At 38.7% G+C, this 25,863-nt stretch overlaps 2 protein-coding genes across 3 annotated transcripts in view; one reads left to right on the top strand and one right to left on the bottom strand.

Moving 5' to 3' along the window:
- The first annotated feature begins 808 nt into the window (after positions 1-808).
- lmna (lamin A) lies at positions 809-23,890 on the top strand. Its single transcript, XM_057339470.1, has 14 exons — positions 809-922; positions 2,419-2,559; positions 4,084-4,453; positions 16,244-16,400; positions 17,158-17,283; positions 17,424-17,594; positions 17,795-17,920; positions 18,253-18,473; positions 19,281-19,566; positions 19,719-19,826; positions 19,910-20,029; positions 20,223-20,282; positions 20,596-20,811; positions 21,825-23,890. The coding sequence occupies exons 3-14, from the start codon at positions 4,107-4,109 to the stop codon at positions 21,858-21,860; spliced, it is 1,974 nt and encodes a 657-aa protein (XP_057195453.1). The 5' UTR covers positions 809-922; positions 2,419-2,559; positions 4,084-4,106; the 3' UTR covers positions 21,861-23,890.
- pear1 (platelet endothelial aggregation receptor 1) overlaps positions 23,702-25,863 on the bottom strand; it is a 38,916-nt gene continuing 36,754 nt past the window's right edge. For both annotated transcript variants that reach the window (XM_057339468.1, XM_057339469.1), the window contains exon 24: positions 23,702-25,863. In XM_057339468.1, coding sequence (XP_057195451.1) covers positions 25,721-25,863 — 143 coding nt within the window. In that variant the 3' untranslated portion in view covers positions 23,702-25,720.

Here is a 25,863-nt window from a genome sequence, read left to right as displayed (position 1 = left end):
GTATGGTTATTATTTATTGTTGCTATATACGTGTAATTTGAAGGTTATATTATGACTGCAAAAAACGGTCCAATTTTGGATTATAAATATTGCGTTAATACTGCCACCAGGTGGGGAAATGTGGTAATTGGATGAGGAGGGACACTGACTCTAATCGTCGACAGAGGTCACCAGAGTGCTGTTCCAGAGTGCCGATTAATGATAAACATGCGTTTTTAGCGAATCCATTAAACCACAAAGAAAAAAACCCCACAAAGAAAACACGTTGAAGAAAACGAAAAGAAAATGGCCAGTAATGATGACCATCAGGTCAATACTTGTGTACTTCAATACAATAACAGAAAACATGATTGACACCTAAATTAGCAAATCATTCGACATAAAAAACTTGAATGTGTGTGCTACATATTTCTATATTTCTATACTAGCAAATACTGCCAGTGAGTTACATATATACATCACAAAAATGAAATGTTTTTATCGTGGCTTTAGTTGCAGGCTTATGACATGAAAAAGGCTCCTATCCTGTGGTCAGAGAAAACTGCCTTGCAGTGTTTGCAAACAGGATTTACATCATCTAAAATTATACCATTTTCTCAATAAAGAATTAAAATTAGAGATTAGTAATATTTAAATAATAAAATCCTGAAACGTTTTTGTTAATCCTTTATACATTTATCATGGCTTTACAGTTACAATAATCGTAGATATAACGATAGCTACACCAGGGTACATTTTTTAAAGGACGGTAACTCGTATTTTGGTGATATCTGATATTTTGTAAGCGTGAGCTCATTGCTTGTCTACGGAATGACCGCTAGAGGGCGTTCTACACAGTCCATGCGCATTGCGAGGCCAGTCAGGAGGGTATGGTCGACCATGAACGCCTGCAAACATTTCCTGATCTTGGGATAGGAGAACTGTGAGTCATTATTTCCACGAATGAGTCTTTGCTTAAACATTTCATCCTCTGCGGTGGATAATCTGCTCCATAGCAACCGGCGTTTTGTGGGCTGTTTATAAAGAGAGATTTGGTGCTCAGACCTGTGATTCTTAATGCATGACTCAACACTTTTAACAATCTTATTCAAACAGATCCTTTTTGTTCAAGTGAATTATATTCCTTTAACGTCAATGAGTCATTTGTACTGCAGCAGAATGTGTTTTTGTGTTATATTTTGTAGCCTATTAAAGTTTATGTATTAATAACAATGTTCTTGATGAAAATGATATGTAAAGGCAATAGGGGCATGGAAGTGTCTAACACGAGTCATGCTTGGACACTTAGGAACCTGTCACGCTTTGTTTGATCTATCTCCATTTTACGCCACACTTTGACCTTTTGAGCGTTCCTACAAAATAGCTGCCGTGGTTAAATGTGCCACGTGACCCGATCTCCCGGATCCTGCGAGAGAATCTTGAACGAGTACTTAGGGTGGAGAGACATTTACTCTTGGGAATTTCATTGTTTTGTTGGAATGCAGCGAGTTTGCGTGTCATAGTACGAACAGGCAGAGGATGGCAGTGAAAGGGTTTTATTAGACAAAGAGAGAGTGTCAGGCCTTTCTCGCACACTGCGACCCCTTTCATTGATCGACCTTTGCGGTTGTGTCAGTATTCCCCGTGCTTTTCCTCTCGCGCCACAGCGTCCGCTGTTTCCAGAACAGTTTTTGCACATAAAATAACAACAGATGATGTTTATGTATGCCTGCTTCTTTAAGACCCTAGTCCTCTGGTTTAGCACCCAATATGCGTTTTGTACTCTGCAGGTGAGACCTGTCTTTACGGTTGTGTCCTCACTCACTCACTCAGTGAGCACTTAAGCTAGTATGCACTAGGTAGTGCAGGGGAGTTGACCAGTAGTGTGTAAACTGAAGCACAACCTTCCTTCCTAAAATGGATCTTATTTACTCCTTCTCTTTTTTCCCCGTGACACCTGATTGGATGCTTTATTTTTAACATGTCCACCCCTTAGCAATAAATGACAGGCTGGGATTTAATATAAGAGGTGCGGTGGCTCTCCGAAAGCTTTCTTTTGACCTTGTGTCATACAGCAGGGATGGATTTCTTATGGATTTGTGTGAGACGACGATAAAGGGATGGCTACTTAGTTGGATACATTTGTTCGGGACGCTCTTCCGAAAGCTCGGTGGACTACCTCAGATTTTGTGAAACTTATTTCTTTTATTTATTCTTTTTTTTGTCATTTCTTAAATGATGTTTTTGAAGCTTTGTTCTTCTACAGTAAGTTACGGAGTTTGTAAATAAAAATATAAACTGTAAGTGAATGATGAATCAAGAGACCTTGTGAGGCACAGAGCGTTCCGTATTCCCTTGTGTGGACATACTGAGTCAGACTTGACTCCACCTTCCTTTCCCTCCTCTGCTCCTCTCTCTCTCTCTCTTGTCCTTTGAAAGGAGGGTTGAGCGACAGCGTGAGTTTCTGCCAGAGGCTTGGAGCGTAAATCAGACCAGACACACGCACTGCAGAGTTTGCGCTGGAAACAGAAGCTCCAGGAAACTTCCATAACACAAACTCTCAACGCCTTCGTCAACCAGGTGAGTGATTCTGGTGTATTATAGATATGTATGTATGGTGCAGCAGATTGTAAATGCTCTGTATAGAAATCACTTTCACTTGTGTTTTTATAGCTTCTTTAGCATTGCAGAGAGAGAGAGAGAGAGAGAGAGAGAGAGAGAAAGTTTGTGTCCAGTAATTGTGTCTAGGGGGAGTGTTGCACGGGCCTGTCTCGGCACATTGTAAAGTTTGGAAATACTTTTAGGATCCAAAACAAATACCACTGTTTCTGTGTGGTGAAAGCTGCTGTAGTAGGACTTTATCATGCATGTCTAGGCCAGTCGTGCATTTAGTTTGTTTTTAGTATTTTCTCAGAATATACATTTGTTTGTTTAAAAAATGAGTGTTTATTCTCACAAATGTGATCTGGATATGATTGGAGGTTGGGCGTGGCAGAGAGGGGGACTTATAGGGCTGTCACGATTATGAAATTTGGCTGACGATTAATTGCGATTAGGATGATTAATTGTCTGTTTTAGAGCTTTGACTTGTAATTCTCATACATTTTTTATTCGGCTTTGAAACGACCATATTGTTCTGAATATAAAGACTATGTTCTTTTTCTTGGAAATACATCGGAAAAAATTGGGTCATCATACTTAAGGTTTAGGCTTTTACCCGTCAATAATACAACCGCCAAATACTTGTAAATGTAGTAAATTGATCAGGAGTGAATTGAAGCCACCATTAAAATGCTATCAGTCATAGAAAAGCTCCTAGTCTGTTTTTTTCTCACTTGCGAGACTACAATAAAAGTTTACTTCTATGTTAATGAGATTTTGGTAGACTGGTTTTCACACTGAAATAATATTAAATTGTACTGCAGGTTGTTTGTATGGTATATGCTTTAGTTTTTTTTAAAGTGATTGTGTTGTGGTGGTACATTTTACAAGTATTACCATGCTTTAGTAACAATATATACACTAAAATATGCAATATGCAGATGCACTACAGCTCCCCCTAGTGTCTTCTATAGAGATGTGCAATAATTGCGATGATCTGAAACCATCGCGATGAGGTCAAACAATCGCGATGAGACGATTATTTAATAATCGTGACAGCCCTAGTGACTTACGAAAATTTACCATGGTTTTACTACAGTTAAAACCAAAAAAACCATGGTTACTGTAGTAAAACAATGGTTATCACAAAATAACCAAGGTTTTGAAAACCATGTTTTTTGTAAAAACCATAGTAAACGATGGTTACTGTAATAAAACCATGGTTTTGCCCCAAGTAATCAATCCACCAAAAAACTATGGTTACTACACTTGTACCACAAAAAAACCATGGTTAATTTTCATAAGGGAGAGAGAGGGAATGTGGGTAGGCTGATGGGCAGAGGGGTGGGAACACGTGAGTGGGCTGGCGTGTATTTATTTATTGCAATAATAAATGAGTTTATTAATCACTTGTCTGATTCTTTCAGAAGAATGATTCTCAAACATGTCTGTCTTATGCTGTCCTGTTATCTCCTTCACACTTTTCTTCACTTCTCTCCTCAGTCCCGTACACTTTCAGGACAGCTATGGAGACTCCAGGTCAAAAACGAAGCTCCCGCGGAGGGACGGCCAACATCGTGTCTCCCACTCGCATCACCCGGCTGCAGGAGAAGGAAGACCTGTGCAACCTAAATGACCGTTTGGCGGTATACATCGATAAGGTGCGATCTCTAGAGTCAGAGAATGCAGGCCTGCGGCTGCGCATCACCGAGTCGGAGACGGAGATCAGCCGAGAGCTGGGTGGTATGAAAGCGGCGTACGAGGCGGAGCTGGCAGACGCCAGGAAGTCTCTGGACTCAGTGGCCAAAGAGCGAGCCAGACTACAGCTGGAGCTTAGCAAAGTACGTGAGGACTACAAGGAGCTGAAGGCCAGGTATGTGTCCAGGTCACCTTAATTTCACGAAAAATCCCCCAATAATTAAACGATACATACTAAAGAATGTTTCATTTGAAAGTAAACCAGAATTGCAGCGCTATGTATCAGGGGTCTCTTATAGAAACTCCAGTAAACACGACTCCCAGTTTCAGTTTCGGTCACAGGTGCATTTTGCTGACACATAGAAGAACTGCAGACCCCGGCTGATTTCAGCACCCCTTTTCTTCCTGAAATCTCTTTCATTCGTCAAGGAGATAAGTTTGACCCTGAAGAGCAGAATGGTGCCGACCCCTGGGCGCACAGCCTAGTCCTCTGCTAAATTTAGCTGAACTGTTCCAGCTCTGCCCTGTGTGTCTGCTTATTTCTTCTGCCACTAAATTTGACTTTAGTCTCTCTTTGATACATCATTTCCTGTAGTGCAATAACTTAAACGCATTAGCAGTCATGGTAACAGATTAGATTGTCATGTTATGAAGAAAAATAGACTTGGACAAAAGCAAACAACATACATCCGGTATTATGGCAACAGTCTCAAAGGTTATTACTTGTGATTTAAAACGGAATTTTTTTATTATTTTTCTTTTAAAGCCATGCATAATTGACAAAAAAAGAATCCAATGATTTTAGCGGGATGTTTAAATGACGCCTGTGATGAGATCGGCCAGATGGATGCTAATACTAGGGCCACCCACACACTTGCTCTGGCTCTTCTACAGAAAAGTGTGCTTAGGTAGCCCTAAAAGGTGTGAGTGTGGGTGGTGTGGTTGGGAAATGGATGTTCGGTTTGTCACCACACCCCTTACAACAGGTCCAGTGTGTTTGTTTATCTGGTTCATCAATGGAATTACATTCCAGGTTAGAGCTGCTATGCCTTATGCGGAAATGATGATTTTTTGTTATGAATTTTATCTAGGCTAAAGAAGATAGATAACATCTTTGTAATGTGCGGGTTTAAAAGCCTGCGGAGGCACGTTGATATTGTATTTGGAGATGCATCTATAGAAATGCTTTGTGAAATGTTGTTAAATCATTCTTCGTTTTCTCCAGTGCCACTAAATAAAAAATGATATGTTATAGTATATTAATTAATCATATAGAACAGTTTATTTTGGGGATTTAGATAATTAGGCGCTTACAATTTTATTTAAATAATATTATTTATTTGTTAATTCTGTATTGTGTACACTGTACAGTAGACTAAAATATTTAAGTTCAATTCAATTGTCTTTATAGGCCATATTCAACGTATTTTTAATTCATTTTTTTATGTTTTATATCAACTCATCAATATAAATTAAACAGTTTGAATTTGTATTTATATTACAACAGTGATTTAAAATGACTTGTAAAATCAATATGATTTCACTTTTAAAATTGGTTTAAAAAAATTCACTGATTTCTTTTTATTTTTGGTGAGTTTTCACATTTCTGTACATTACTCCATGCATATTTAACATAAGTCTGACTCCATAGCCAACATTAAAACAAAAGCAAAATAACAGCTATAGACCCCCCACAGACTGGCCTTGCTTGAAACATGTTAATGTGGGGGTTTATTGAGGTTTTCTTCTGGAGGATTATGATGTAATTGTTAGTTAGTCATTGTAAATGTTGGCGTAACGTTCTCAGACTGTTTACGCGGCTGTCTCTAAGGTAGTATATTTAGTTAATCCTCAAGTGAAAGTTATGTTCACACCCGAACGGGTGTGGTTCCAAGATAAAGGCTTATCATGGCCAATCACACGCCTTTACCAAATTATTTCACCACCACTCGGTGCAGTCGTGTGAAACTAGTTGAAAGTTCAGAGCAATCACCAAGTGTCAGAGCTCAGCGTTGTGGCTTGTTTCAAATGTCGTTTTTGCCTTTTGATAAGGTTTGTGGTTAAATTGGGGAAGTGGATGTCTCCCAGGGTAGCCCTTGAATGAGTTCCTGTAAATGTTGATTCTGTGATGCAGATAGATGTGTACGCTCATTGGAGCTGTTTAGAAGTGTTTGGTTTCCACAGCAACCACGCAGCCTTGCGGGTATGTGCGAGACGCTTCTGAGTGGACTGACTCATGAGCTTTAAGTAGCTCCGGGGAAACACCTCGGGAAGAATGGCTTATGTTAAGATTGAAACGTAGTATTATTTCATTTATATGAGTCATTAACATAAATGTACTTTCTTGGCAGAAATAAAACACACATTAGAAATGATTGATTTCATTTGCTTCTTTATGGTACACTGAGACTTTACTGAACTGGTGCTTTAAATATTGAATTCTACAATATTTGCAGTGTTTTGGTTTAGCTCGAGATATGTCATACTGCATATAATTCTAATAAAAAGAAGATTAAGTAAAGAGGCTTGTCTTAAAGTTATTATAATTTACTGGTTCTTAAATTTAGGGTCAGGCTGGGTCATGTACTATAGCAGAGACAGCACACTCTTTGGCTGCCGGAGGGATGTGTGTGTTTGTGAGCATCTGTGTGCATGTGGTCAGCGTTCACGTGCTTGTGTTCTCTATTGCCAAATCTGTATAACACCATTTGGTTATAATCAGACAGAAGACTGTTCTGTGTACTGTATGTGTGTGTCTTTCTGAACTCTGTAGACAGGTGCAGTGTGGGAGTGTGTGTGATCGGTGGGTTCATGTGTGGAAAGATTACAGCTGGAGCAGATGAAACGTGTCTTTCAGTTTATTTCAGTTCATTCGGTGCCATTGTGTACTTTTCATTGAAAATGTTGATTTGGATAATACAATTACAACCCGTTATAGTGCAGCTCAAAAGGGAAGTCAGAGGATATTGGAGGAAATGTCTCTGCACGATAATTTATCGATACGACTAAATCCTATTGAAATCAAGCTGGCTGCTATATGCAATGTGTCGATATTTTTTGAATGCGTAGTTTGTCCGTGAAGCACGGCTCTGGGATCAGTAGGAAATGCTGCTCGATCTAAAAGCAGTGCGAGTTTGAGTCGCTTATAATGTGCATTTGAAAAAGCAACACCCGTCAAACATGATCATTATAAATATACTTTATTATCATAACAAAACCTGATGAGGCTTGAGTAACAGTGATAAAAAGATGTCCAGGCATTTCCTAGAACGTGTTATGGTCTTCTTCTGCAGTGCGTATTTGGAGTTTCCGCACGAGAGCGCCCTCTGGCTTTCGGATGCAGCAGCATTTTCCCATACTTCACTCAAAAGCTGTGCGTAAATCACGTGATATTTATCGTCGGTTTATCGCGACAGCCACCAATTTGAAGAAACTTTAAAATCATTTATTTAAAATGACTAACACTAATCCATTATTTAGTTAAACATCTGTTGACTCTGCACTCGTGTCCAGGTCTCGAGCCCTGCCCGTGTGAGCAGTGATTAGAATTTATTTGTGAAATATTTGAAACATGATTAATCTTACTTCAGATATGCACTCCAGCATCCCAAGAGGAAGTCTTACAGATTACAGCATTGATTTCACAGATAATACTGTAAAGATTAACCAGTCCACTTGTCTGCATGTCACCCACGTGCTCTTTCTACCTGGTTAGAGCATCGCAAACGGACTCACAAGGCTTATCTCTGGTATCTCTAGTGTTTAAGATTTGTGTACAGTGTGGGACGTCCTTCCATCTAAATACTGTTGTGTTATGATGTAGTTAAAAAAAGAATACATTTCAATCAACGATATTTTGGATATCACACTATGAGTATTAGTAAAGCTTTAGATTTTATTAGAAAGCATTGAAGACTCATGAGTAATTTCAGAGGGCTAATGATGATGTGAACTGCATTCTGATCAATGTTGCTTTAGGTAGGGCAAAAAGAACAAATACACATTTGGCAGGTTTCAGACTTGAAAAAAATACTATGTTGGACGGGTGAGTCATTTCCTGGCCCTCCCCCATCTCTTGTAGGTTTGCCATTGACTGGATTACATGTATCCTAGGTGCAAAGTTACTACTGCACTAGTCTGGCTACAGATATCCCGACAGAAACTCCACCCTGCCAACAACAAGTGTGCAAAACTGCCTGTCCTTATGTGTAGTATATGTGTGTATTGTGGTTTAGAAATCATTGTTAACCTATTCATTTTTATACATTAGAAAAGATATGAAAACATGTACATTTTTTGTACCTTGGCATTCTTTAAACTATAAAATAAATACTATGTTTCATGAATATGGTAATCGTTTAGTGCTGTGTGATATATAACACTATCACGATATTATGGTACCACCACAATATTTTTGCAAGGCTATGAGTTTGCTTGTGTACATACACAGCAGCACTTTCAGTTGCAGCGTGTTTAAACAGGATCACTTAAGTTCTCGGGTTGTTTACGCGGAATGCAGTATTTACACATTCTAAAGGGAAATAATTTCCCATCATCCTCTGGCTTTATCAAAGTTAACACACGGCAATAAACACTTATCATATGCCGCTAATAAACTTCCTGCAGAGTCACAAATGCAACATTCACATGAAATAATCCTTGTGTTGTTTGGCCATTGTGCGTGGTATAAAATCTACTTTGAGAAATTACAACTAATATTGAACTGTGTGTTATATTCTGTAAAATGCCCAAAATACTTTGATCTTATTTAGAACCACTCCCATGATGGCGTTTTGTTTAGTTCAAAACTGTCCTTCCTTAAATAATTAAACAAGATACATTTTTATTTTATCCCGATCCTTTTGACTTTACTTAACCAAACACCTGTGTACAAAAGCATTCCTGCAAATTCATCACACTATGCATCTGAATAGAAAACCCTGTCTCATTTCTCAGTGAAGAACTTTCTGTGTGAGAAGGGATACTGATCCCATTCTTTTGTTGGTATGTTCACTGCCTTAGAACACATTTCTTCGCCCTCATGACCTCACTGAAGATCAACTGCCCTAGGCATATCATGTTAAGGAAATAGTTCACCCAAAAAAGTTTTGTTGTGAGTAAATTATGTAATAAATTGTGACAGAATTGAAACTGTGCCTTTAAACATTCTGACATCTTTATTCCACTAGAGTTGATTGTTTTAATAGAATGCATATACAGACTGACTTTAATTTAACAATGTTCAAGGATGAAACAGTTGGGCTCTCTTATCTATTGTATCTCAATCTATTGTAAAAATCCTTTTTTATTCTTGCTTGTAAAATATATTTTTTTACTGGTATGAACATTGTAGAATGTAGTTTTAGTGTTTATTTTCTCCACACGCTCAGTCAACAATTCCTTTTGAAGTTTTAGGTTAATAAATTTCAATGGCACTCCCCTAGACACGTATACATTTTTGGTTAGATAAACACGCTTTTTATGATTACTTTTCAGTTGCGTATAAGTTGTTTTATTCTTTAAACGTTGAAAGTGCAAAGCACATCTACACATCCGTATTTTTCCCTAAACACACATGCGGTTCCATTTGGTTGTGGATGAATGTGAACGGCCTGTGGACCGAATGACTCATTCGGTTGGTTATATAATTTCCATCTACAGACTCAAAAGATCAAACATGTTTTTCATTTACAAGTAATTTGTCGAGAATTCAGACTTAACCTGTGTACAGGGTTCGGTTGTGAAGACTATAACTTTCATTGTAATAGTTGATCCTTCGTGCCACTTTAAAGCGTTGTTGAAAGACAATTCATTTAGTCACATTTAAGGGGGAGGAGGTGGAAAAATAAATGGGATAAATCATAATGCGCAATAAAGCAGCTGTTGGAATTGAAGCCCCGCCCAACTGTTTAAAGAGCCAATCAGCTTTTAGATATGGAGGCCTGTTTTATTTGAACTCTATACGCATGTGTGTTAACTGTACTAGCCTGAAATAAAATAAAACGTTTTTGCCTTAAAGGCGGGGTAGCCGATTTCCGAATTACGGTTTAGACAACTGAGTCGGGCCGAGTACCAAAACAACCTTGTAGCCAATCAGCAGTAAGGTGCACAGGACGGACATTAGCCGAGCCGAGCGCTGACGAAAGCGACAGATGGGGGAAGGGGTGTGTTTGTTTTGGTGATTTGAACATCAACAACGGCTCAGAGAAATCAGACACCCCGCCTTTAATTTAAGCTAAACAAGCAAAACTGGCAACGTCTTTGTTGTTGTCAGACGTTATTGCTGATTTAAAATATTTTGTAATTTAGCAAATTTGGCCACTAATTTAGGAGATTTTACGCTTTACTCATTCAAATAGTAGCTGTATTTGGTCCATTGCCTTTGTCGAGAATAGCTGCCTGGAGGTGTAACTGAAATAGTGTCATCTGTTGAACGAACTTGCCTCGAAGGAACTTTGTTCGATTCATTTACAAAGCCAAGCTATTCGTGTTTTTGATTCGTTTGGTAGATTAAAGGTAATAACATACATCTGACAGTTTTAATGAAATGCAAAGGTGCCAAATCTTACTAAAATGCCTTGGTAGTTTTATTCAAATTCAACAAAACTGCTTAACGAACCGATGTGGTTATGAAAGAGAGAAGAGGCGGAGTCACGTGTCCGTGCCATGTGACTCATAGGCGAGCTGATGTTGTATTTTGCCAGATCCAAACCACACATAATGGGGAACACTGGCAGAGTACACGCGCGCACACACGCACAGTCATTAACACACATCATCTCCATCCCATTCTTAACCAGCAAGGTCTGAACGGCCGGAGATGACAGTTAGAAGCATCTGGTTATATTTAGTCTGTTAAAAAGTCACTGGAAAGTGTTTATATACAAAACCAGATCCTCAGATGCATTATGAGATTATGTTCGACTGGGCTCGGATGAGGACGGGGAGGAGCGGGTTACTGTAATTGGTGCTGTTCTGGTGGCGTGTACGGGCGTCAGGGAGAGAGTGAGTCACCATCCGCAGCTCATAAACCCAGGGCTGCCACGCTGGCAGGGCATCGCTGCATTCTCCTCGCTACAAAACGCTTTTTATTAATATTGCACAGTTAGATTACCGCATGTCTGTCCAGTCCAGTCCAGTCTCAAGTATAGACAGATTCATCATTTTGGAGATGAGGCCAATTGCTGTACAACTGTGCCTGGATCAGTTTTTTGTATTCAGTCGTTTCATGGTCATGAATGAAAAAGCCGCCTGGTTTTGCACACGTCTTGCTCTTTAGCCTGACTAGACGGAAGGATTAACTAAATGATAGATGTGTATTTCAGTCTAAAGGGAAGTTCTGTAAGCATTTGTGGCTGTAAGCCAGTGAATCAGAGATAGGGAATAATGTTCTCTTTGTTTCCGAAGGTGTTATGGATACGGGGCACGCCCTGATTATAAAGCCACACCTCTCAGGTCTACCAGTGAGATTCTGAAGAATCCTAACATGTAATACTATTTGTATTTATGGCACTACCACTTCTGGAACAGTTGCTTAGTGATGTCACTTGAACACCAAAATGATGAGTATGTGGTTAGCCGGTTTCTTTTTCTGGTTTATCTTTTTATGTAGTGACCATAACTTTAGATCATCAAAGGCATGTCATATAAAACACAATTATGATCTTCATATGTATGATAATAAAGTTATGTGATAAAGGCATTTGGGTGTCGGCCGCAGTGTATCCCGCTCTTTGAAATTTTAGATTTCATTTTGAAGAATGTCTTCTCACGTGTATGTACTAAATTACAGGTAGGTTTATAGGATTATTTCAGACTCGAAGGTCTAAGATTCAGACTTGGACCTAGATTTGTATTTACTAAACCTATGAAAATCTTTTTCTTTTTTAATAAAAAATATATTTTCATAAAATCTGTTTCATATTTCTATATTGATCGTTTTATGTTTAAACACGAATCTCCTTATTTATGCAACTGTAACTGCTTTTCAAATACATGCCACTTCTAGTCAGCATTAATTTAGATCTCGTATCACAGAACGACTTTCCTTAACACCTTAAAACTTTGTATTATGAAAAGAACTATGTAAATGTGACCTAATTTGATGCGGTGAGAGGTGTTGAAGAGATTATCCCCACAATAGCCTTTGCTTTACTATATCACAGCCATAATTGGGTATTGCTAGTCATAAGTGAAGTTAGAGGTGTAAGGGAAAGGGACATACTTATTCTAGATATCATTTTTAGTGAACAAAATGAGTAAGTGCGGTCAGCAAGTGAGTCACTAGGAGTTTTTACGTCCGTGTCCAGATGACGGGGGCTGTAGAATTTGCATGAAATTGAATTTAGTCAACATTTAAGAGTAGACTAGCAACTAGCATGTCATCAAACCCTTGCTTACCGTTACCATGTAAAATATTGCAATAGCAGTTAATGTCTGCCATAGTTTAGCTTAGTCAAGTCTTACTCGGCTTGAAGATTTATGTCTTAAAGAGAGTTTAGTTTAAACTTATCGAAGCGTTAAGTTGTGCAAACTCCGTTTCTGCCATGGTCTGTTTGGAGCTACTTCCAGTTTGTTTATTTAACAGCGTTAATGTTACCGACTTTTTCTCTCGTCCATACGTCTTTCCATTTGAACGTTCCACTCGGTTTCCATGGAGACTTTCTGGACAGACTGTAGTTGGTAAAAGTGAGTCAGAATCGTCTCAGTTAAAGGGGAAATGTTTATTCTTTGACCGGTGGGAAAATGGGGAACCCCTAAATGAGATGTTTCTGTTTTAGGATTGTCCCACACATGTGCTCCACCCACGCAGACACGGTGGAAAATAGAAGTGTCAGTCACGTTTACGTCGAAAGCATTGAATGAGCGTTTTGTAAAGCCGCGGGGAGGAGGGGGCGGAGTTTGAGGCTTGGTGTTATGTTTTATTTCAACTCGGCAATAAATAATTCATTCGTACAGTGGGCTTTTTAATGTATATAAATAACTACTATAAAGGTTTAGTTCATCTGAAAGTGACATTTGTGCATGTCGTGTGACAGGGTTGCCATGTGTATTCTTTTTATGGTTTTACAAAGTGTTTTTGATGACCGCCTGCAGTCGTTTCTTCCTCTCACAAACTCCAGCTGTTGCAGGTGACAGCTGTCTGTCGCAGTCTGTTATGTGGTACTGTTTGCTACAAGCATCATGTTGCCGTTTTCACAGTAAATACAGGGTGAGAGAAACACTGCAATGACCAAAATTCAGAGAAGAGGTGTGGTTTCGGAATCATAAGTGCTTTATGATGAATGGCTATTAGTTTTATTAACAATATATATCTGCATTTGACTTTTATAGTTTTTCATTGAACAAGTTGGGTACAGTGTGTTTTGGCAACACTCAGTTCACAACACTGGTGGTTGTTGGGGAAACCCCATTCATTCAAAGATGGCAGCACAATCCATATTTCCACCTTTAGTCATGAGGCCCGTCCACTCTGTCATGGTAACCATACTGCAAACATTTCGAGGGATTTTTGTGGGTTTCATTTTGGTCACAGAAAAAGACAAAGATAGCTGTGATTCGCTGAGAAGCTGGAGGCTGAGCTGTAACATTCCTCTCCTCCCTCTCTCTCTCTCTTTCTTTCTCTCATCTCTGTCTTTCCTTGTGGCTAAAATGTTTCCAAGTGTTTTTACAATGCCAAGCCTAACCCTTCTCCTGCTTTCTCTCACACACATACACACACACACACACACATGCAAGCCACGACACAAACTACACACTTTTAATGAAAACTTACTGGAACTGATGCTTTATTGAAGAACCGTTGCCAAATACTCTTATTATGAAGCTCCGTTGTATTTTAGCTAACGTAACATCATTCTTATCGCCAGTCAAAGATGTAGTTCACCATTTGCAGTATATAAACATCGACCAGGTCTGTGCAAACAGCAAGGTCCAGTCAGAAACATAGAGAACCGGTGTGGAGGCGACATGAACACACGTTGTCCCATTGTCTGCTTTAAAAGGCCTCTGGTCAATTTGACTTCCTGTGGACGGATCCTGGAAACTAAACAAACAGAACAAACGCAGTGGCAGAAAACATGAACGCTTATACATACCACAAGATAATAGAATCCAAATAAGGGAACGAGCCACTGACCTGAATTTAGCTGTTAACACTTAAAACAATGTATCCAGAAAAAAAACATGGACCACACGAGGCTCTTAAACTTTTATCGTGTCCTCCAAATGAACACCAGTGCAAATTTTAAACATCTGCCAGATATTGTATAACCATGTAACCATTAGACTACTAAATAGAAGAGTGCTGTGTTCCAGTGGAGTGTGAGGTTGTGTTTCTGCTGGTGTGATCTTGATTCCAGTAGTACCATTAAAATGAACTATAAATAAAATAAAATATACAATAAAAATAGCAAATTTTTCCACATAAATGCTGTACCCTGCTTAGGGAAGGCGTTTTGTTTTTCAAAACATGTAATGTAGGCCTACAGGTTGACTTGTGATGCATTTTTCTTTTTAATGCCAGAATCAGTAAGAATCTGAAATCAAAATGTTTTGTTTTACATAAAGTGCCTTTGGTGTCGCATCATTCATCGAAGTATTGTATTTATGTACATATACTTGTGTGCACAATTTCTTGTAAATGGTGTATGCAGATAGCCTACTAATCTAATCTTAACTTTATTTTGGTTGTCTTTGTGTTATTTTTTTTGGAAAACTTGCCCGTGGAATTATTAAATATGGCTGGCTGCGTTTAGCATTTCTCCAATGGCATCAGTAACTGAAAACCTTTGATTTTGTGCCGCTGCATCCATACCGCTTCTATATTGACCAGAACAACAATAACAACATTTAAAAAAACTCTCTTAATCGTTTTTAGCCTTGTAAAACTTTTATTGAATATGAGTGGAAAAGCTGGAAAGAATAAAATATGTCATAACAGAGCGGCCGTTGTTTTGAATGGGAAGTTGGTCAAATTCCTTCTCTCAGGAAGGAGGTATCATGGGATTGCTCCATTCACGCACCTCTGAGAACAGAACACAATGTAAACTCTGGAAGTTAATCTAGTTTTTAATCGGTTAGTCGTTGTCTAGTTGAATTCACGTAATTAACATTATAAGTATATTTATGTTTTGACTTCCCCTAAAAATGTAAGCACTGTAGCTCTATGGATTTACAAAGCATTGCTCTGTTTGCCTCTGCATCTCAATCTTTGAAAGATAGCAACAATGACTCAATGGTGTGAGGTTGTTGAAGGATTATTTCCCTTTTTTACAAATGGCAGATGTCTACAATTGTTTAATTTTTATTTTGGGGTGAACTGTCCCTTTAAGAACACTACAGTGAGGATTTCTATCATATAAGAGTTTATTGTATACAGTCTATTAAAACTGCAAACTTGAACCTTCATTCACATCAATCCCTGCTGTTATAAAATAGCTTTTTTCACCGATTTGGTTATACCAAGATGATCTACTCTTCTGTGGTAGGTTAAGATTTTGTGTGGTTCTTTACTACGTTTCCAACCGAACAACACTGCAGTCATGCACATGTGGTTTAAATTCACTGTTGGAGGTTCAAATCCTGCCTTTTTATTAAAGAGAGGCTTCTTGGGGTTCATGTTTACTGGCTTTTGGGACAAACTCTGGGCAGGCTGATGTTCATATGCGCTGGGCTGGTTATACAAGCTTCGCTGCTTGCCAAACATATTTAGTTATGCACAAAATTAGTTTCATATTTTATTCTCTTAGATCAGTTCAGACAGACGAAAACTTGATACTAGACACAGTCCTCTATTGAGGAGCTTAATAGGAGCCATGGTGCTTTCAAAATGACTTATTCTCTGAAAATATATCATACTGCGACATGCACAAATGAATATGATATTCCACATATTATAATCTACTGTGTACTTTTGTGTGTCTGGATGAAAAATGCTCTTTTTATACTGTATTTGCAACTGTAGGAACAGTAAAAAGGAGGCGGATCTTGAATCGGCTTTGGCCAGGCTGAAGGATCTGGAAGCTCTGCTGAACTCCAAGGATGCTGCCTTAACCACCGCACTTGGGGAGAAAAGATCCCTGGAGGTGGAAGTTAGAGATCTGAAGGCACAGCTGGCCAAGGTGATGACCGCATAAATGCTTAAGGCTCCTGTGGTGATGGAGAGGTTAAAGTTTATGGGCTAGTAGCCAATGGGTTACAGATTGAAATCCCAGTTCATGTGCAAGGCAACTATTTGTCCCTTAAGTGATAATTCACCCCAAAATAAGAATTCTGGCACCAGTTATTCCTGTTGTTTAAAACAGTGGTTGTCAAACTGGGGGCCGTGGCCCCCTAGGGTGACCCAAGATGGATCCAGGGGGACCACAGTTTTGTGGCATTTATGATAAATTTTATGCAATCAAACTTCAGAAAAATAAGACCATAATGTTCCAGCATTGTATAATTAAAAATGTTTTTGGTTGAATTAAAATTAGTATTTAAGATCACAAGTCTTTATTTGGTGGGGGCACAAAGCAATGCACCCTACACACAAGGGGCCTTACAACTAAAAATTTCAGAACCGCTGGTTTAAAACCTCATTCTTCTGTGGAACACTAAAGAAGATATTGTGAGAAATGTCTCGGTGTCCATACAGCGAAAGTCAACGGGCTAAAAATGTCTTCTTTCATGTTCTGCAGAAGAAAGAAAGTCATACAGGTTTTGAATGGCACGTGGAAGATATTAGGGAAAACATGATTACTCTTTATTTTCATCTGGTTGTCAGTTTATAAACCGCTGGTCCACATTAGAACATCTAACCCTAGTAACATAGAAATAGTAAGGGACCAGTGTTTATAAATGTGTGTTGAGTTATAAAGATGATTTACTGTGTTGCAGCTGGGAGGAAATCTGACTGATGCGAAGAAGCAGCTACAGGATGAAATGCTGAGACGGGTGGATGCTGAGAACCGAATCCAGACCTTGAAGGAGGAGCTGGAATTTCAGAAGAACATCTTTAATGAGGTCTCATGCACGTTGCCACCTACAGATATTTATACACGTTTGATATACATCTCAAGTATACAGTGCTAACAGAATTAAGTCCACGATTCAGTACAGACCTGCAGGATTTTCTAATCCTGAGACCTGATGTTATTATACAGGAGATCCGTGAGTCTAAACGCAGGCATGAGTCACGCGTGGTGGAAATCGACAGCGGCCGTCAACAGGAGTTTGAAAGTAAACTGTCCGAAGCTTTGGTTGAACTCCGCAACCAGCATGAGGAGCAAGTTCGTATCTACAAAGACGAGATCGGGAAGACCTACAACTCTAAGGTAACACAACAGTAAATGTGGCGGATTAACAAATGAATGTGATGTACTACTGCTCTTTAGCCCCCCGAGGCACCAACCTGTCCGCCGCCCTATATACATATATGCGGACTGATCTGGTTCCAGCAGCATTTATCAAAATGTCTAAAGCATACAAGGTATCGGTCGCTTAAACATAATGCTGTTTTGGCGTGTTTGTGTAGCTGGAAAACGCTCGGCAGTCGGCAGACAGGAACAGTCATTTGGTGGGTGCCGCCCATGAGGAACTGCAGCAAACACGTGTGAGGTTGGAGGGCGTGACCTCGCAGCTCACTCAACTGCAGAAACAGGTACACACACGTGCATGCGTTTCAGATATTTATTGCAGTTTGGAAATTCCTTCTTTCTTCCAATTGAGCCATAGCTGAGTTACTGTTTCAGCTTTATGAAACATGCCATTGGAGATTTTCATCAACTGTTGATTCATGCAATTCCTTCGTGGCCTGGAATGAATTGACAATATTAGCGTCCATTCGTTTGCTGCCTAGCAAAACTTCTGAAATGCAAATTCTATTTACGATATCTTTAGAATATTACGCATATTTTAATTACATACACATTCATCTTACTGTCTCATTTAAATCTCGATGATGCGTATGATGTAATTTGCTTTGTGTGTTAGTTGTCTGCTCGTGAGGCAAAGATCCGCGAGTTGGAGGAGGCTATGTCCAGGGAGAGGGACGTCTTGCGTCGCCGTCTAGAAGAGAAGGATAAAGAGATGGCTGAAATGAGACAGCGCATGCAGCAACAGCTCGATGAGTACCAAGAGCTCCTGGACATCAAACTTGCGCTCGACATGGAGATCAGCGCTTACAGGAAGCTCCTGGAGGGCGAGGAGGAGAGGTGACAAGCAGATTCACTCATAGTATTACTTGATACATGGGGTTTTTAGAATATTTGGTTCTGATTGGTCATTTTGTAGTCCTATACAGTGTTGGGTGTAACTAGTGTTACTAAGTAATTAGTTACTGTAATTTAATGACTTTTCCTTTGAAAAGGTAAAGTAAGGGATTACTCTTATTTTTTCTGTAATTTAATTAGTTACTTTTGATGTAATTAAACTAAATACTTTGTGTAATATATGTGTGTGTAATAGTGAAATTGACATCAAAATTCAAAGTCTAACTTTAAAATCTGTGCTTTAATGTATAATTCTCACATTTGTAATACTTTGGTCAGTTAATAAGAGTACTTTATGTAGTTTAATATGATTTATTTGAATGAATTAAAAGAGCCCTGTCATGTCTATCCTTGAATCACTTAACTAATCAAGGTTGATATAGGATATAGAAAGTAATAAGTAACTAAATACTTTTTGGAGAGAGTCATTTGTACAGTAATCTCATTACACTATTGAATATGTAATTAGTAACTAGTAATTAATTACTTTTTGAGAGTAACTTACCCAACACTGGTCCTATATTATTGTATATTGATGGCTAAAATGTACATTTGTACCCTTTTTTGGACCATTATTATTTGCCATAATGACCGTACAACCTCTTTTACAGTTCCAATGAGAATATGATTTTTAAAAACAAGACTCTAAAACTTTAACTAATAATGTCCTAACCTTTTGTTGCTTAATGTTAACCTTAATGCTAAAACACTTGACTTTCTTTCTCTCTGACTGCTCTTCTTTCTGTCAAGGCTGCGTCTCTCTCCGAGTCCTCCTCCTGCACGCAGTGTGGCTGTGACCCGCTCCTCTGGTTCTGGTACTCACACACGTGTGGTCCAGAGCAGCACGACTCGCACCGCATCTGGCAGCTCTAAAAAACGGCGTCTGAACGATAACGACAGTGACGCCTCCAGCGTGGTCGGCGGAACCGTCACACGTACACGCGTCTCCCAGCAGGCCTCCGCTAGCGGCCGCGTGACCGTTGACGAAGTGGACATGGAGGGAAAATATGTCCGTCTTAGTAACAAATCTGACCAGGTGAGAGAAACACACTTGTAAAAATATATTCCTTGAATATATGGTAGAATTAGAGCATCTGCCAAATGTGTATGTGCAAATGACCAGTTTAAGGAAATAAACCAACATCAAGACCTGTTTTTAGCTGGTGTTTATCTTTTTTCTCTACTCAGGATCAAACTTTGGGACACTGGCAGGTGAAGAGGCAGATTGGTTCCGGCACTCCCATTATCTATAAGTTCCCACCGAAATTTACCCTGAAGGCGGGTCAGACTGTCACGGTGAGTAATGATTTACAACCGTACCATTTGTCTTTTATTGTTTAAGTTTCCTGACACAAGTCGCTGCGTCTCTCTGCTGTCAGATCTGGGCCGCAGGAGCTGGTGGAACCCACAACCCCCCCTCTGACCTGGTGTGGAAGACCCAGAACTCATGGGGCAGTGGAGATCTGTTCCAGACCACCCTGATCAGTGCTAGTGGGGAGGTAAGAGAACGTTCATCGACCGACTGCTTTCGCTTAATCCACCCGTAAATGCCATGTGCGAAGAACATTTCATGTGATTGGTCGCTTTCTAAGTCGGCTGTTCTTGGTCAGAAAAGCTGTGGTGTAGACCATACCTTATGCTATAGTCAAAGGTGGCTCATTTTCTTGCCTTTTTCTCTCTGTGTATCTTCAGGAAATGGCAATGAGGAAGGTCACTCGTACTCTTTTCCAGGATGATGATGATGACGATATGGTACGTTTGTGTCTCATTATATTTAGCATATTTTAACATTTTACCTAATATTTGCAAGAGTAAAAAATAACATGTGTTCTATGTACGGCCCCTTTAAACTCTGGTTTGGTTCTACATAAGCACACCCCATAATGAACATCTTTTTCTTTAACCAGCTTTGTACTTTGTGAGGTTTGCATGCAAGGTTTTTTCGCAATGAATCATAGCATTAAAATGAACTGAGACCAGCCAGCAAACACTTCATCTATAATAAGATCCGTTGCCATTCTCTATTTTGCCTCTCTTGTATTTCACCCGCTGACGCTCCCTGCAGGCCGCCCACAGCACATGCGGGGAAAGCGAGTACAACCTGCGCAGTCGCACGGTGCTGTGTGGCTCGTGTGGCCAGCCGTCAGACAGAGGCGGCAGCTGCATGGCGGCCAGCTCTGGAGTGTCCAGTGCGTCTCGTTCGTTCACCAGTGGAGGGGGTCTGCCTGAGTCCTTTGTGTCGCCTTCACATTTTATCGTGGCCAATGACAAACCAAGACAGGTTTGTGATTTTAAAAAATATATTTTGCATGAATGCTATTTGCATTCGACATGAATTGCATGGATTAATGGACTGAATTACAAATAATAGCATAAAACACTATTTGCTATTAGATGAATATAATTCAAATAATTTTTCATTATGTCAAATGAGTGAAGCATTGAATAGACATAACAACAAAATATTAACTGAAAATCACATTTTTTTAAATGGAGTGTTATTGTCTTAATCTGTTCTATTTTAAATGTTCTTTAAATCTGTAAATTTTCATTTTATGTTTTGTGACCTTTCATAATTGATGGGAACTTAATTGTTGTCTGTAGTAAAATGGAAAGAAATAGATAATTGTAAAAAATATATAGTTTAGTGAAATTTAAGTAAAACTTAATTCTTGGCCTTAAAATTATTCATAAATTATACATAAAATACTCTGAATCTTTCAGAAGTTTAGGGTCACTTATACTTTCTTTCACATTTTAGGATTTGTCAAATGTTGTTTTTGCATTTTATCGACCAGCTTTTTTATAACACAGGGATTATTTTTTAAGAGTATTAAAGGTGTCCTGAACTGGGCTTGTTTATTGTTTTATGCTGTTGTATGAGGTCTACTTATGACGTTCGCGTGGTTTTTACATTCGAAAACATCAAAATCAATAAGTAATAGGCTATTTTCTACCTGGGTTTTGAGGCCGTCTGGTCAAACGCTCGGTTTTAATGGGAATTAAGTTTTACAATAAAACATTTTGTACAATTATAATTTTTTCCGTCATACTGCAGATAACAATTTTGTAAAAAAAAAAACAAGTTTCAACTATTATGAAATGCCCCGAATACATTAAATGAAATTAGTCCATGAGTTAAAGAACGTTTAAAATTAGAATATTAAAATGTAAAATAATTAGATTAAGAACGATAAATGTTTTCTTTTTTTAAATCTAGAATTTTTTTGTGTATCAGTTTTTTTTTTAAAATAAACATCGATTAATTCTCTCTCTCTTTTCTCTCTCTCTCAGGCTGGGCCCAAACTAGATAACTGCTCCATTATGTAAACCACTATGGGCAGCCCTGACATCTATCCATCACATAAACCAGGAAGAATTTCTCCTAGTAATATTCCAAGTTGGATTATTGTTCCTATTACATGATATATTTTGTACTTTTCTTATTTTGTATTTCATAATCTGCGGGGTAGATTTTGGCTTTTGTTTGGCAAAACGCTTGATAGCAGCTTCTATGCTGTAGCTGTAGATGATTCTGTCCAGTGTTACTCTAATAGATTTGCATGATGGCCGGGCAGTAGCTTCCAAATACTCGTACTGTACTCAGGTAGAGAGGCGAACTGAGCATTTCACACTCGCACCATGAGCTCTACACGGGAATGCTGTCAAAACACAACACGCACAGATAAGAAACCCTCTAGAAAAGGTCTGTTGAGTCAAAACTCTTTACTACAGCCTTACCGCAGACTGGTTATACAGCCGACCTACGCGGACAAATAAACATGCCGGGCATACATTTTTGAAGGACAAGAAATGAGGTTCAACTTCTGTTCAACATTTGTGTAAAAGTTATTGCAGCAGTTTGTTTTACAGTATTTTTGTGCCTGTTAAAGGGAAACAAACCTACTCAACAGCATCATCATCTGTTAGCAATTATGTCGCCAGTAGCAAGGGCTCACAAATGTACAATAGATCTTAATCTTATCATGTCATTCTACAGAGTTTCGTTATGGTGAGACTTCAGGTTATACAGTAATACTATTATAGATGTGTTCTGGATGTAAAACTATTTTGTGCGTTAGCGTTGCACATTTAAATTGGTACTGTGTTTTTTGCAGGGGCAGTTCTTACAGGCCCTGACTAGGCTGCAGAATATGTAGTCTTGCTTAATAAGTGTTATGAAATGTTTCTGAAAGACTTGAAGCAACTACAAAACTTCAAATCCAAAGAAAATGGTTCATTATTGCCAAGAAGTTGTTCTAAACAAAAGCTGACTTTTGTTGATTTAACTTGCAGAGGATCATGTTGTGTTAAATGAACCGTTGCCATGTTGCAGGTTTGAGAGCGACAAATTTTTGTTTCGGGCCCTAGAGGCAGAATATTTGAATGTGCAAAACGTCCACCGTCATTCCCTGGTTTAACCTCCCATATTTTTACGGTGGCCTTTTGTTGAAACATCAGATTTATATTTACACTAAATCAACTGTATTTGTCATATCTCTATGGATTGAGTGCTGATTTGTTCGTCACACCTCTCTTGCAGTAGATGTTCCAGTTCCTCATCTGGACAGCTGTTAGACTGCAGTAAAACTGGTGTAGTAAAGAGTTTTTGCACTGAGAATCAAATTCTAGTCTTATAGTGGTGCTTAAAGGAAGCGCTGAAATGATTTGTTTTTTTAAAGTAATATAATCTTTGAACATAAATGTAGTGCTTTACAATGAAATCTACAGTAATCGCAGCTGCCCAGACCGAGGGCTGGATATTGCTGGCACATTACATATGTTATTCTGTTGCATTGCAAAGCTTTGGGTTGCTAAAGGAGATTTTGGGATAGTATTTTTTCTACATATACTTAAGACTTGTGGTCATGTATTTCTGCTTTAATCAGCCATTGTCATTATTGTAAGCCATATATTTTGTTCTTTGAAACTGACAACTGACTTTGCCTGTTTGTCATAGGACGTCTGTTTGTTTGAAATCTTAAAATTTGATAAAGCATCGTATGCAAAGAAATTGTGTTAAAAAGCATGTCTCTGTAATGAATGTTTCTGTTAGTACACATTTTCATCATGTAACAGAGTTAAATTATAGAATCATGACAACAAAATATTGTTTTCTTTATTTTTAAAGATTTTACTTTGTTTATGGCTAATTTCATGAAGGTTTTGTAAAAAAAATGGCTGAAACAGACTACAGGGCTTTTGTTACTTGCTTTATCGTTGGAAGCTTATGCTTTTTTCTTTTAATCATTTACATTTACTTTTGTGAGCAAATTCAGAATTGATGTTAAACTAAGAGCCTTGTTACAAACTGTGCCTTAAAATTATTCAGTTAAATAAAGCCCTTTTGACTTTTTCAATTTGTCTCCATCATATTGCAGATCAATTTGTCTCTATTAAATCTTCCATTTTGATGTTTTATTATTATAACAGTCCTTTGCATAGGAGCTGTGAAAACACTGCTTGCAAAGTGATTAACTGCCAAAAAGCTTATGAAAATAGCATGACGATAATCTCATTGTGCTGCTGTTAAACATATTGTCAAGATGGGCACCTAAAGACAATGTGCTGCATTTGTTATGCAGATGTGTGTGTTTTATCTGCAGGTAAGTCTCGAGGCCTTGTTTGTTTAAAGAGTTAACAGTTCTCATGTCCTGAACTTTATTTATTGTATTTTATTGTAAGTGAAATATGAATAAGCTTTAATGAGAAATTTACTGCAGTGTATGTATTGCTGTGATGAGGAAGTGAATTCAGCTGGTGTCGGAGTCATTGTGTGCTGCATTAGACTAAAACTGTGTCTTGAAATTACATCTAGCAGACACTTTTATCAAAAGTGAGCAAGGAAACAAAGCAATACATCATGGGAAATAAACTGAACTGTAGTACAACTAAAAATGTTCAAAAAAATGTTAATAAACGACAGTGATGATTCACATTATGCATGAAAAGTGATATTTATTTACACTATATACAGTTTTTATGTTTCTGACATTCAAAGCAAAGGTTTCTAGTGTGCCCTCAAATTTACAATCTCAAATAATTTTCATATTTTTTTGTAATTTAAAATTATACTGACATTTACAACCCTGATTACCAGATTGGATAAAAAAAAACTTTAAAGCATTTAGCCCAGCTTTTACCTAGATATGGCTTAATTAAAATATATTGCATAAATCTTCATATGAACATAGTTTGCATATCTTTGGCCTTTTTATGTGTATATTTCACATAAAGATGATGTATATATGGCAACTTTTGTGACGGCAGGGAAATATTTCTATATAAAAAACTGGCAAAAAAAACATGTGCAAAGATTGAAATAAGTTTTGTTGTTGTCCACCAGTCACTAAAGTCGCCACGTGCTTTTCGGAGCAAACATTTAGAAAAGCAGCATGAATTATACGCCAAAATGTGATGTAGTATGCAGCAAATTGTTAAAGGCTTTTTAACGCTGGTTCTTGTTCGTCAGTTGTTACAAAAGTCAACCAAAATATTCATAGGTGGAAAAGAATGGTAGAGCTTTTGACAGCTTAGTTCACTGTGGGTTTTAAACTCTAAATACCTCTAAAGCAGCGGGTATACTTGACTTTCCGCGTCCGTCTCGCGCACAAACGCGTCCGAGTACAAATGAGTATGTGTGCTCTACCAGACCATCAGAGGGCAGCGCTGAGTCGCGTCATTCACAGACCCACTGCAAATTAATGATAGAGGAAGTCATTCGCCATTGCAAACAATTCGAACAAACCGCAAGACAACAAGAACAACAACCAAACAGTATGAAGAAGGCTATGCTTCTTAGCTTACTGTTCTTGCTTTCAGCGTGTTGGTTTTGTATCGTTCTTCTTCGACAACGGCACACTGCACACTTTCTGTGTGTGTATTGACCCCTAGTGGACTAGTGCATTTTTCTTGCGCATGCGCTGTTGTACGCGTCACGCGTGATGGGGTGTGCGGACGACTACGGAACCTCCTGATGACGTCACGCGGGCGGACGCGGACGGCCAGGCCATACCCGCTCCTTTCCGGAGACATTTTGCTCCATGAACATTCAATGGCGTCCAATAGATGGCAGTGTTGTGCAGCTCAGGCCTCAGTCACTTTTTTGGTCCCATCTATCCATCAATGCATTCACATGCGAGTGATTGTAGTGATTTTCAAGAAGGACCAAAGTGTTTTAAATCTGGAGATCAGTGTGGCAGTCTCCGTGGCGATGGAGATGGGGGTCTCCGTACAGGGGGCAGGTCGTAATGCCCGGGGATGTGGCTGTTGATTGGCAGATCATAGTGATTCTGAGTTTCCTGTTCCAGAACGTTGCCAACGGAACAGTGTT

Source organism: Triplophysa rosa, linkage group LG8 (assembly GCF_024868665.1).
Source record: "Triplophysa rosa linkage group LG8, Trosa_1v2, whole genome shotgun sequence".
In the NCBI taxonomy this organism is placed as follows: domain Eukaryota; kingdom Metazoa; phylum Chordata; class Actinopteri; order Cypriniformes; family Nemacheilidae; genus Triplophysa; species Triplophysa rosa.
Note: the sequence above shows the minus strand (reverse complement) of the source record. Positions and strands in the feature narration are given on the sequence as shown.

Excerpts from the sequence above, each read along its gene's own strand:
- lmna (XM_057339470.1), top strand. The coding sequence starts at position 4,107 with ATGGAGACTCCAGGTCAAAAACGAAGCTCCCGCGGAGGGACGGCCAAC. Across the intron at positions 17,284-17,423 it reads AGAAGAACATCTTTAATGAG|GAGATCCGTGAGTCTAAACG; the intron begins GTCTCATGCACG and ends GTTATTATACAG. Across the intron at positions 17,921-18,252 it reads TCACTCAACTGCAGAAACAG|TTGTCTGCTCGTGAGGCAAA; the intron begins GTACACACACGT and ends TTTGTGTGTTAG.